The following is a 13,208-nucleotide window of genomic DNA, read 5'->3' on the forward strand; positions in this document are numbered from 1 at the left end:
CTTCTATTTAGCTTAATTTCTTCTTTAATTTTGGCTGTCTTATGTTGGTAAGTACCTGCCAATATTGCTGCTAACTATTCTAGGCTGCTACCTAATAGTATTAGATAGGCTATTTACTTATTTATATTAGTATCCTTATCCTTATCCATAATTTTAAGTATTAATCTTAATATTTAAACTAAATAATTAAGCAAGTTAAAATTGCCTTCTAGAATATTCTTTATTATAGGGTAATCTATATTTAATACTCTCTAGATTAGAATATAGGTTTTAACTTTAATATCCTTAATTATTTATTTAAATTTATTAATTTTAATTATTAGGAAGTTATTCTTTATTACTTAGATAAATATATCTCTATTTTCTAAGAAGAATTCTTCCTTATTAAATATAATATTCTTTATATAGATAATCTTCCTTTCCTTTCTTAGATTCTATATTTAATAGATATTAATAAATTTATATCCTATTATATATCTTATAAATACTCTTAGGTTAAACTACTTTCTATACTTTATTATTATGGTTACTTATAGTTTAATTATTATAAATACCTTATAATTATATGCCTTTAGATAAGCTCCTTAGGATTTCTTATATTCTATTACTACTCTATCTTAGTAGGTAATATAAGTATAGAATTAGTTAATTAGTATTTTCTATCCTACCTAATATTTAGGTATTTAGTTATATAAGTATACTACTATATAAATATATTTAGACTATAGAAATATAGGTAGTTTTACTTCCTATCTTATTATATATACCTTCTCTTTTATTATACCCCCTAAGTACTCTATACCTCTATTTTAGGCTAGTATATATAAAGTAGAGTAGTCAAGTCTTACTCCTTTAGATTATATAAAGTTTTCTAACTATTTCTTTATCTTGCTATCTAATTTAATTATTTAGGGTTTAATATTATATTACCTCTCTAGAAGGGTAAATAAGTTAAGTAAGATATTTTTAATTATTTTTATATATTAGTCTAAGAGGTAGTAGTCCTATATAAAACCTGACTATCTATCTATAACTAATAGTAGGGCTTGGTAGTTATCTATCCCTATTTTAAAGTTATAAAAGTTAATTACTAACTATAGACCTAGTTTTTCTATAATAATATAGTCTTTTTAGTTAATTCTTTACTTTATTTTTACTATACTATAGGTATTATATTTTACTATAATAGGTCCTCTAATCCTTACCCCCTTAGTATTCTTAACTAGGTAATCTAATACTTATAGTCCTGGATATCTAAGGTATAAATGCCACTATTTTGTATCTTTAATACTAGTAATAATTTAGAATATTACCTGGCCTATTATATTATATAGTTTACTATTATATTTTATTATAAATTAGCTATATTTCTTATCAAGATAGGCTGCTACTATACCTTTAGATATATAGAGTAGGTTAGAGTTAGGATTATTCTTAAAATAGATATTTATTTAATTTAGTAATATAAGTAATACTAGGTTATATATTATTTCTTTATAATAAGCTATATTCTTAAGAATTATATAGCTATATTTTATACCTTTATTTCTTTAAATTATAATCTATATACTAATATCTTTATATCCTATAATAGGTACTTTTAAGTCTCCTGCCTATATATAATTATCTTATATTAATTCTATATATTACTTAAATTAATATAAATTATTAAATATATAAATTAATAATCCTAAGTTAAGAATAATAGAGTACTATAATAAGTATAATATAGTTTTAAATTAAATATTAAATAAAGCTTTAACTTTACCTTTATTCCTGCCTTTTATTTAACCTACTTCTTAGTTACTTCTTCCTTTTAATTATTCTAGATCTTATTTATTTTATTCTTACTTCTTTACTACCTTTTTAACTAGGGCCTTATTTATCTTAAGTTATATATTAACTAGCTTCCTTATTATACTTCTTTCCTTAAAGTCCTTAGGTGCCTTTTCTAGGAATAGATAAAAATATTATATCTATTTATACCTTTAAGAATATATATTATATAATTAATATAAGTTTTTAGAAGTACTCCTTTTAGAGTCTATTCTTCTTATATTATTATATCTATACTTATATTTTATTTCCTTATCCTATAATAGGAATATTTCTTTATTACTAGTTATATCTATTATATCTTTAGTAGTAAATATTAATTTAAAAGCCCCTTTACTAGTCTTACTATACTACTATAGAAATATATTAATAGTATTATAGAAGTTATTTATTATAGTATAGAATAATAATATTCCTGCTAGTATCTTCTTCTTATAATCTGACTAATAGGATATAGTCTAGGATAGAGCTAGATAATATATTATATTTAGGAAGTCTTTTATCTAGTCTAGTAATAATATTATAACTTTAAGATTTACTTTAATTACCTATTAAATAGTAAATTCCTAGTTATTTAACTAACTAACTAGATTACTTTTTAGGGATTAGATTACCTTTATATAAGTATTATAGGCTATATTTTAAATTTATCTCTAGTTAACTACTATATACTCTTTTAATTTAAGGTACTACTTCTCTAGAATTTTTATTAGCTTATAGTAAAAGTAATAGATCTTTAGAGAAATAATATATTAGATTTAATTTTTTAATTTCCTAAGTTCTATAACCTGATAATTATACTTATTTATTTTTATTTTATAGAGTATTACTTTAGAGTTAAAGTCTTATAATAATACTATAGAATTTCTAGTATTATTTACTAGTAGAGTTTCTTTACTATCCCTAATTAATTTAGTAAGTTATTATAGATAACTCTTATTACCTTCTATTATTTCTTATAGATTATTATCTCTTGCCCGTGTTTTAAATAAGGATTACTATATTAGCTAGTCTTCTTACTTGGTAAGTCTTACTATATTATCTTTATTATTAATAGTTAGAGGCATTACACTCAGTATTTTACTAATTAGTAGATTTAGTAGAGATTATTAATATTTTAATAATTAATAGGTTTTAGTAGAGATCATTAGTATAGATTTATATATTTTAAGTAAATATAAGACTCTTAATTATTAGATATATAATAATCCTAGGGGTAGCTTAATAGAAGCAGGTAATCAGGTATATTAATATATATGTCTATTAGGGGGTTGTGTGCTTGCCTAAGGCCTTAATATAGGGTAATAACCCCCCCTTTGCTTACTAAGTATATCATGAGATACCCCTTCAATTCAATACTTCTTCTTTATGGTAATGCTGCTTTATGGTGGTGCTGGTTGCATTCACTGAGTGCAGCACTCCAACATATCATTTTCGCGTTGCCTCGGAGACTGGTTAAGGATTGAATATTCTCATCTTTGAATCTGTCCTGCTTCAATAACAACTAACAAAGTTTTTATGTTTTTAACTGTCCACACTTTATGCAAATCTATCTCCCAACAGAGATCTAACCAACGGCCGGGCGTCTCGACCAAGCTGATAATAACATTCTCCATGTAACAGTGAATCACAGAGTATTGGAAGTAATAGAATTAACTCAACTCGATCAAGTCAGACCACCGAAACCTACTGCATGATGCTAGCCCCTTTTGTTGCTCTATTGCTATTCGCAGCTCTATTTACACAGGCCTCTTGGTGGTCTATGATGATTATTGCTCAACCTCAGCTGGCGATAAATAGCATTCCGTTTACCACAAGGGTATACTGGATGCGCCGTGCAAATGCGGCTCTTGCGGAGCTGAGTGACTCTCCATGCCCTTTTGCTGCGTTTGGTAGTGTGATTGTGAACCACACTGGCTCTACTGGCTTGGGCAATTTGATTTGTATCGCGGTCAACGAGAATTCCAGGACGGGGAATCCATCCATGCACGGTGTGTGATCGGTTCTTGTATTGTTTCCAGGCGCTACTGGGACTAATCAGCCGCGCAAATACAGGGGAGATAGCCGCAATAAATAATTGCACAGCGATTCTTACCGATCCAAACGGACGGTTTCGTCTTAGTCCAGCTGAGGCACAAGACGCATTCGCAGACTTGACAATATACACCAATGCCGAAAGCTGCCCAATGGTAAGTAAGCAGTCCTACTCCAGCCGGAGGGGATAAACGGGATTGACAAACTCGAAATGCAGTGTGCGTCCGCCATCCGGTGGTCTGGGTTTCGTGAATATGTGTACGGGACATCAATCGAGACACTCATCCAGAATGGATGGGGTCAAATACAAATCCTCTCAGAAGAGGTCTTCGAAGCCTCCCGGGACCTGCCATCTCAGTCCCGTTTGATAGGGGAGATCTTAACCAACGAGACGGATCCCTACTTCCTCTGGCAGTACAATCCAAATTACTCCTGCCCTCATGGTTGTCATCGTCCGGAGAATGGTCTAATATGTCAGGCAAAGTAGTGACTCACTGGTTTTCATATCAATGACACGAGCAATCCTAGAGACTTTGCTTTCCCGCAGATACCGCAGCCGTCCATCTCCGGTGAACATCGGCTGCTACCTAGGAGAAAGTGATTGGACCCGATTTACTTCCTCAAAATAGGATGGTTACCCTTGTCACTCGTTGGATTCCAAAGGCTGCGTTTCACCATCGGGGACGGCTGTGTGGGGAGAAGTAACTTATTCCAGTACGAACTGCATGTTCCATTAACCTCTGTCGATCAGTGCTTAAAACAATTGGCACATATTTTTCAGATAAAAAACTCAGGTCTTGACTTTTAATTTATGCAAAATCCCGGTCTCATAAACCTTGGAATTTCTTTTCTAGCGTCCCAACTCCAAATTCTCCTCCAAGCTGAGAACGAATTGCAATATACAGAAGCGGGTCTTCCAAGACAAGTGGTAACCTTACGGAGTACGGAGTAGTTGGTGTTCAGAATTAGAAACCGGTATCCCGTAGCCGCCTTGCGCTCACTGATTTGGGGATTGAAGTTGCAGCCGGCATCAGTATACTTCTAAATGAAAACCCACCGGCGCTCTCCGCTTTTGCTCCAGACGTGGATGTGACAGGCGTTCAGGGATTGATGACCGTCGCTTTTCGAAGATTCCCCGTAACGAACCCCCGGTCGTTCTGGGCCACAAAAAAAAACCAAAAAAAAAAACCACCGTCATACGACCCCCGCCGAGTAAAAGTCGGTAGTCTATATGAGTCTTGAAAATGATTCATGCGAGTGGAGGATAATTGGTTGGACATCCACCGGGTCCGGTTAAATGACCCAGTAGATAGCCCGCTGAGCCATATATCATCAAATTAAAACCCACACATCTGCAACACCCGCGCGGTCCCTGAACGAGAGTACCAATATGCCTGAAGCCCCTTCCTGGAAGATTCTTAAACACTATCAAACATTTCTAGGCTCGGGAAATTGACCAAGAAATCGATATTGAGCAATGTCTCGGTAGAACACCGAATCCAGAGGACTTCCGGCGAAGCTTCTACAGCCAAGTGGAGATAGCCTTGCATCATTCGCCTTAACCAGGTTAATGGGTAGATAGCTCTTCAACTGTTGATGTGCAAGCTATGGGTTGTGAACCCCGTCGTAGCTTCACTAACCCTTTTCTAACTTAGCACCGATATTCTCCTCCAGATGTAGGCTTCGCGGCCCTTATATAAATATCCATGGGATTCTCGCCATGACCTATCCCTATTAGAAAACTCTCATTCTCCTGCGCTCGTTCTTAATTTTGTGTTATTTCTAAAGGGTTCTCTGTTGATCAAGCCCTCGTTCATTCCCTTTTCCCGGTACATTTTCATTCTTTAAAGATGCATTTCCTTCAGTCTTCTCTCTTGGCCGCGACCCTGGGCGCTGTGCTGGCCACTGCCGCCCCCATGGCCGATCTTCAGCAGCGTGCAAGCTGTACCTTCACCTCTGCAGCCGCAGCCAAGTCCGGCAAAACCGGGTGTTCTACTATCACTCTCAAAAATATTGCGGTTCCCGCGGGTCAGACCCTCGATTTGACTGGTCTCAAGACCGGAACTACGGTTTGTTGTCTATTTACCCTATGAACATTCACTTGGCTGATTGTGAGATCTTGCAACAAGGTTATCTTCGAGGGAGAAACAACCTTCGGCTACAAGGAATGGAAGGGTCCTCTGATTTCCATGTCCGGCACCTCTATTACTGTCAAGCAAGCCCCCGGAGCCAAGATTGACTGCGGCGGAGCCCGCTGGTGGGATGGCAAAGGTAGCAATGGTGGCAAGACCAAGCCCAAGTTCTTTGCTGCCCACAAGCTGGACCAGTCTTCTATTACGGGCCTTAAGGTCTACAACACCCCCGTCCAGGGTTTCAGTATTCAGGCGAACCACCTGACCATCACTGGGGTTACTATTGATAACTCCGCCGGAACCGGCAAGGGACATAACACCGACGCTTTTGATATTGGCTCCAGTACCTATATCACCATTGATGGTGCTACTGTTTATAACCAGGATGATTGCTTGGCTATTAATTCTGGCGAGGTATGCTCCCAATCTTCTCTATATATTGTGAGTACCTATTGCGATGCAGATTACTGATGCGAACACAGCACATCATCTTCACCAATGGCCACTGTGACGGTGGCCACGGTCTTTCGATCGGATCTGTTGGCGGCCGCAAGGACAACACTGTCAATGATGTTACTATTTCCAACTCCAAGATTGTGAACTCCCAGAACGGTGCCCGAATTAAGACAGTTTATGGCACCACTGGATCCGTTACTGGTGTTAAGTTCCAGGATATTACTCTGTCTGAAATCTCCAAGTATGGTATTGTGGTCCAGCAGGATTACAAAAATGGCCGCCCTACCGGTGAACCCACCAACGGCGTGAAGGTTGATGATATTACATTCGAGAAAGTCACAGGCTCTGTCAAGAGCTCCGCCACCGACGTCTATATTCTCTGTGGTTCTGGCAGTTGTAAAGACTGGACCTGGAAGGGCAACTCGATCACCGGCGGCAAGCGTGGCAACTGCAAGAATGTTCCCTCTGGTGCTTCCTGCTAGATGTGGGTGGAAGTTTAAAGGGGAAGAATGGCCTCTTTTGTAGTCTAATCTTCCTTTGTGGGGTTGGAGGTGTGGGTTAAGTGCGGATGCTTTGTTTTTTACATTCTAATGGCGAGAACTGTGCCCTCTACTAAGGTATGTACAAGCCACTGTCAAGTATATAATACCAAGAATGTTATAGAATTTTTTTTTCACTGCCTTAAAGGGCGTTAAATGAACATAGTTGCAGAAGAAACATTATAACTGAATTAAATAGCAGAGCCATCTACGCGTTAAAACTGCCCCGGGGCCATGTTCCCACAAATATTTAAATAGGAAATGAAAAATACTTGCTATAAAGGCCGCAGACACGCACTGCATGTTTCTTTGGCTCTGTAAAATGAACAAACTACCAGAATTCCGACTAATTATGATCTTAGCCAACAACAGCATGATCATAACCAAGACTCTTGGGAGTTCAATTCAATTCTACCATGCATAATTTCAGTGGTAACTTCTACTCCACATTCTTCCGATCTAGCAAGGATTATGTCAAATGATACAACGGATTTTGCAGTCAGGGACACATGAATGTACACCGGATATTCACTTCCGGCTGCGGAACCAGCTAGATGTTACTCCACCGGGCGGGATAGTCATTTCGCCGGAAGATTATACAAAGTCTGGGTGCTAGAAGCCGGAGGGTTGGATAGATTGTTACTTGTCTCATTCATGCATTCATACGTCTTGCCAACAACACCAGAGTCGCATTGAAGGTAGTCAGAAGGGGGGACATATTCCGAAGGGTCGATACTAGTGAAATGGAAGCTCAGCCGAGCGAGAACCGCTTGTGTTATAAGAAACCCATATACAACAATTATACAGTCTCTGGAGGACATCAGTATAAGAGGATTATAGTAAATCCACTATTAACTAGGGGGCTGAATGGATGAGCCTTTTGTGGAACGAGGAATACGAGCAGTAAACAAGGCATATAAGGTACATAGCCTGTGATTGGGGGATGGGACCACTTCCAAGATTGCGAAAATTCTTGCACTGGATCCTGCTGGTTGCTATTGGATTATCATTAGGTAGAAAAACGTGCGATTATGCTAAACTTTAATTTGCAAGTTTGACTGTTTGAATCAAATTCCTGGCCGGCGCCATCGCTTACTATGTCTACGTTTGACACAGAAGCGATTGTGGCTGTCGGGCTCAAGCCTTCTGGCGCGGATATGAATTCTGTGTCCTAGTTAGTTATTAGTTACCTATCATCGCTTTGTCATAGAAATACGTCCGCGTTGATTTCCCAGAACGGATCACTCTATGAGCTAACTTCTCAGTCTCATTCTGAAAGTGTACTTGCAACTTGGAGTCAAGTAGCTGAGCTGCGGCCCTTGGGACTAACCCTAAACCCTTTAACCACTTTCAGTAGGCAGATGGGGTACGGCGTAGCGGGCCTGCTAATGCTCGCCAAAAATTACTAGCAAAGTAGGTAAAAGCATAATGATTGGAATATACTGGATAGAGCACTTTAATGGATATAAAACTCTGACTGCACAGAAATATAGCCTCCTAGTTTCCCAAGGTGGCAGGATAGAACCGTAGATCTTGGGTTGAGAGGAATTCCCAGAGAACTTGGGTCTCGGGCTGCATTGCGGCACCTGCGGGCAGAGAGATCCCCCTCCCCCCCACTGAAAAGAGCCAGTTCTGTAGGAAAATAGAACAGGCGGAGAGCTGGTAGACTGGAACTATTTTCTACCACTCCCGGGGATAAGTTGCCATCAAAAGCTAGTTGGTCCATGGGCCATCCGTCATTCACCGTCGGCGGGCTCAATCATACGGAATACATAACCACTGGAACTTATGTGAACCGTTTATTTATGCGTAGCCAGGGCAGCCAAGATACAGCAATTTACCAGTTCCTGTCGACATGATGGTTTGTTGATGGATTGATTGGAGGTGGTAGTAGCTGCCGCCTCTGCCGACTCTAGTATTTCCGAAGCTGACTGCCATGAGGCACAATAAAAGAGAAATGCACGACTGATAAACATGCGTAGAATACAATACTGTAGTCGTAGGTATTGAACACAGCGAAAGTGGCCTGGATTATCTGCTCAAACTAATATTAGGAGGCCTTCCTACCACTCCTCTGGTTCATTCTTCTTCATTACTAAACTGGTTAGGGCTTTTGAGAGCGTATCCCTTGGGCAGGCTCGGACAATGGATCTATTATTCCAAAGATCGTAGTTTTGTCCTCAGTCACTCTTTGCGTTGCAGGGTATGGCTGTAGCAATGTACGTACCTGTCGCTGAAACATTCCTCTAGGCGTGGAGCGAGGTGAATGCATGCCACTACGTAAGGAACTGTTTGGCTAGGCATGTACTCGTTATCAACTGGTAACTAGGAGTCAGCGTCTGATTGATGCATTCCGTGCGGTTAACCATGAGGAAATTCATTATTTTCTGACTCTATATTAGTGATGGAAGAATTCAACTCATGGAGGACATAACACGCCTCTCCAACTCATAAGCTGTCCACCGAACCCGGTTTCTTATTTCCACCACCATCATAATGTTGAATACATTGCCAAGATATTTTCGATGCATTCTGTTCTGCATGGCAAGGCAGATACTCAGATTAATGTAAACGTATCGCGGCCCGGAGGCATCAATTTGTAGTGCGTAATGGCCGCACCCAGGGTTCTCAAGCTAGAGCGCAGCTGTTTGGCACGCCTGTTACTGAATGCCAGAGGCTGGAGACATAACTGCGCTGACAGAATCTTATAAACCACTAACTACCAAGAGTCGTATCTATGCGTAACTTAGAAATACTCCAGGAGAGGTAATTTATCATGCTTGTGGAATGTCTGGATTATTACCCCAGTTATTAGGACGATAACTAGCTAAGATACTAGTCAAGTCTACTAGGCACTAACTAACTACTGCTTTGCTGGACTGGATTTCCCCACACCCACGATATCTCCGTCTTCCTCTTTTCCATTCGTGGCTCGATCAATCCGATGCTGTGTGGTTCGAACAACCGAGGAATGCCCGGCTCTTTGAAAGGAATATTACTCGCCACCATTCGGGCGAGACCCTTTGCTGCTAGCCAAATCACTGGCATGCCATGACAGTTCAAACCTGCGAGAATGAACTGCCCTGATTTGGATGGGACAACCCTGATATATGGGTATGAGTCGTATGAGTACCCCATCACCCCGGTCCAGATTTGATTGACATGGGCACCAGTATTCTCCCAGCCCCGGTAGGTCCTTTGCATGTAATCATTATTGTAGTCTTTGGCTGCTTCGATAAGCACGCTATCATCTACATTATTATACAACTGCCCCAAGAACGGTTTGAAGGTGGATGCAGCTCCCCCAACAATAATGCTGCCGTCTGCTCTCGGGATTAGGTACGATAACGCGTGATCTTTTGCTCGGTTGATATAAGAGTTGTTGAGCAGTGGCGCTGTTGTCCCCGCCGGAACGGTTATTCGGCAACAAATCCCCTTGCAGGGGACAATGTTATGTCGATACTCGGGAAGAAGGCTCGACATGTATGTATTGGATGCGTGAATGACTTTCTGTGCGCGGATCTTACCACAGGTGGTTTCAACAGTAAATATGTTGGGGGTTTTTGCGTCTTTTGTAATTACCAGGGCGGGGGTATTCGTCTGTAAGTTAACCTTGCCGCCGTGAACAAGTCCCCTAAGTAGGTGCATGATGAATTTATACGGAAATATGGTGCCTGCTGTATAGGAGGCGCAGGCTGTTGCGCCTTTCATACCACAAATCTAGAAGATCCATATTAACCATCTCAGAGACAATGCGCCATGTCGTTTCGGAAGAAGGCATGGATAAACTCAACTTACCCCTCCCACATTTTTGCCGGTATAGACCACATCCCTCATGTACTCAAAGCATGGCGCCATGTCGTCGTAAACTACCTTGCCTTTCTTTGCAGTTTCCAAGTTACACCAAACATCAATGGAGCGCGTGTAAGTAAAGTCGCAGTCTATTTCCTGTTCCTCAATCATAGTTTTGATTGCGTGCATACATGCAATCTCAAATTCGGCAACTTCACAAGATGCCTCAGCGCCCGCTCGATGGATATAGGTTGGAATATGGCCGTACATATCCGGGCGTAGATGACCCCCGTTGCGGCCCGTTGCACCAGAACACGCGCCGCGAGCCTCCAGAATTGTGATAGACGAGATAGTGGCCACACGTTCCTTAATTAGGTGGTATGCAATGCTCACCCCGGTGTATCCCGCCCTAATGATTACGATATCGCTCTGTTCAGGGAGTTCTTGGGTCGAGCGATGTTCGTGCAGCTCATCTGGATTGCGCAGCCAAAATGCAGTGAGTGGATTCCGTACAGGAAGATATTTGTAAGTTTCCATTCCCGCCGATGTAGATCCACAAGATGGAAAACCAAGCGACATTTCTAGTTAATTAGTACCCTCCAGTTGTGGTCTTTTCCTCGCAAGAACGGACGTAGTTGAAGAGGAGAAAATACCATGTATATCAGTGATCTTTCGTTTCAACCGCCCAATCTACTTCCTCAATTATAAACAGGTTGCCAGTTTCCGATCTCCCTCTCTCCTCCTACCAGACTTTCCAAATTGGGAAATCCCGGTTGCTGCCCCAATTGGCCCGGAAATGTTCCGGTTGAAGAAGTACTTTGCATTGTCACCACCGCATTAGGTGTATGAGAAGGAAGGATGTTGGGATATATTTGATGCTAGAATGGATGCTGTTACAGAGGAATTACCGGAGATGGCGGACCAAATCATTGCATTGAGCGGGTGATGTAAATAGTCATAATCAAACACCGCTGAGAAAGTATAAAAGCCAAAACATGCTAGAGCGAGGACCGAAGAAGTCTTTAGTACGCTCTTAATGTGGTAAATAGATCATTGATAAACCAACATAACTGGTATGCAAAATTGATTTCGTGAATAGCTGCTTTATTAAGAAATTCAAATAGGAATGCTTTTATTGTATTGCCACCTGTCCTTCAGGTCCAGTAGCACTGCGATAGGAAGACCAGCAAGACCTATGAACCTGATTATTAAAACTATCCATCAATACCCAGACTCCCCGTATTCTTGATACTTAAGACGCCCACAAGCGGTCGAGGTACCCTGATCAATTAGGGGTAGAGGCATTTTACTGGTAAAAGGGACATAGGGACTTTTATCTTTCGTTTTTTGCTTTTTCAAAACTGGATAACTACCTAGCCCTTGGACTGCTTAGATTACTGGCCGGCGCGGACCCTCCCATTGCCCCTCAAGATATATAAACCCTGCCGAAGAAGCACATATATTCAATTCAAAGGTTCATTATCTACTTATTATTTTGATATCTTCCCTAGATTATTCCTGTCATCACACCTGTAACAATGGCATCCATTGCTAGGCGATTTTATACAGTGGTGGGCAAGGTTACTCTGGAGCAAGTAAGGGTAGAGAACAAGAACGGTGCACAGTGGGCATTAAGTGTTGATAAATGTGCAACAGAAGAGGAAAACGCTGTAAGAGATATAATTCTAGAAAACATTTAACCTCCAGAAACCTGCTAACATGATATAAAGGATCCCAAATTCAAAAAGCTAAAGATCAAGTTAGTAGGGTAATATGGGTTATTATTTCAGAGTGCTTATTTATTGTCTAGGGGTGCTGTAGCACATCAATCACACAAGGACCCAAGTGATCAACAGGACGTGATTTCTCTCCAGTTTTTGGACGAAAATGAAAACCGTATCAAGACAAAGCATGTGCATGAGGATGGAACAAGTAAATAAAAAACAGTCAGTGCAGTATAAAGAACCTCTTGGGAGTATTGCCAATGTACTTAGTTTGGGGGAGCTATTATTGTAAGCGCAAGGTTTAGTGCTCTTTGCCTATCCCATACAAGAAACAGTGGTTTGTAGTCCTGTTGTATACTACATCTGGTTGGCCTCCCTTCATGTAGATATGAAATTGTTCTGGGCATACTATTTGAGGTATGGAAAGCTTAGGAATGATATTTAAATGGGATATAAGGCTAGTGCCGGAAACTGTGGATTCCCTTCTGACAGCTCATCCATTGATAGACACTAACTCACAAGTTACCAAGGCAATATCTACCTAGGTACCTACCTAGGTATTCAGCCAAGTATTCGGCCGGCCTATGGTTGGCGCAAGCTAGCAAAGGCGGGTCGGCGGCAAGGGTACCTAATCGCAGCTCAAGCCGCTAGTCATGTGGTCACGTTCCCCTTGCCTATAAATAAATCCGCGGTAT

The 13,208-nt window shown here is 40.1% G+C and overlaps 3 protein-coding genes across 3 annotated transcripts; 2 read left to right on the forward strand and 1 right to left on the reverse strand.

The window, feature by feature from the left end:
- Positions 1-3,601: 3,601 nt before the first annotated feature.
- P175DRAFT_0441937 (nucleoside deaminase) lies at positions 3,602-4,357 on the forward strand (the record flags this gene model as incomplete). Its single annotated transcript, XM_040894095.1, has 3 exons — positions 3,602-3,827; positions 3,892-4,025; positions 4,088-4,357. 3 exons carry the CDS (start codon positions 3,602-3,604, stop codon positions 4,355-4,357), a joined length of 630 nt encoding a protein of 209 aa, XP_040751120.1.
- An 884-nt stretch (positions 4,358-5,241) lies between these two features.
- Positions 5,242-7,133, forward strand: P175DRAFT_0559276 (glycoside hydrolase family 28 protein). The gene is made up of 3 exons (XM_040900907.1): positions 5,242-5,939; positions 6,000-6,416; positions 6,485-7,133. Exons 1-3 carry the CDS (start codon positions 5,721-5,723, stop codon positions 6,938-6,940), a joined length of 1,092 nt encoding a protein of 363 aa, XP_040751121.1. The 5' UTR covers positions 5,242-5,720; the 3' UTR covers positions 6,941-7,133.
- Positions 7,134-9,860: 2,727 nt separating this feature from the next.
- P175DRAFT_0510936 (NAD(P)/FAD-dependent oxidoreductase) lies at positions 9,861-11,326 on the reverse strand (the record flags this gene model as incomplete). The annotated part of the gene is made up of 3 exons (XM_040898554.1): positions 9,861-9,944; positions 10,004-10,717; positions 10,796-11,326. The coding sequence occupies 3 exons, from the start codon at positions 11,324-11,326 to the stop codon at positions 9,861-9,863; spliced, it is 1,329 nt and encodes a 442-aa protein (XP_040751122.1).
- Positions 11,327-13,208: the final 1,882 nt, after the last annotated feature.

This window comes from Aspergillus ochraceoroseus (assembly GCF_002846915.1).
Source record: "Aspergillus ochraceoroseus IBT 24754 chromosome Unknown P175scaffold_6, whole genome shotgun sequence".
NCBI lineage: Eukaryota > Fungi > Ascomycota > Eurotiomycetes > Eurotiales > Aspergillaceae > Aspergillus > Aspergillus ochraceoroseus.

What these genes read in the sequence shown, in the direction of transcription:
- P175DRAFT_0559276 (XM_040900907.1), top strand. Translation starts at nt 5,721, where the DNA reads ATGCATTTCCTTCAGTCTTCTCTCTTGGCCGCGACCCTGGGCGCTGTG. An exon ending in GTCTCAAGACCGGAACTACG is followed by an intron (nt 5,940 to 5,999) that starts GTTTGTTGTCTA and finishes TCTTGCAACAAG; the next exon opens with GTTATCTTCGAGGGAGAAAC. An exon ending in TGGCTATTAATTCTGGCGAG is followed by an intron (nt 6,417 to 6,484) that starts GTATGCTCCCAA and finishes ATGCGAACACAG; the next exon opens with CACATCATCTTCACCAATGG.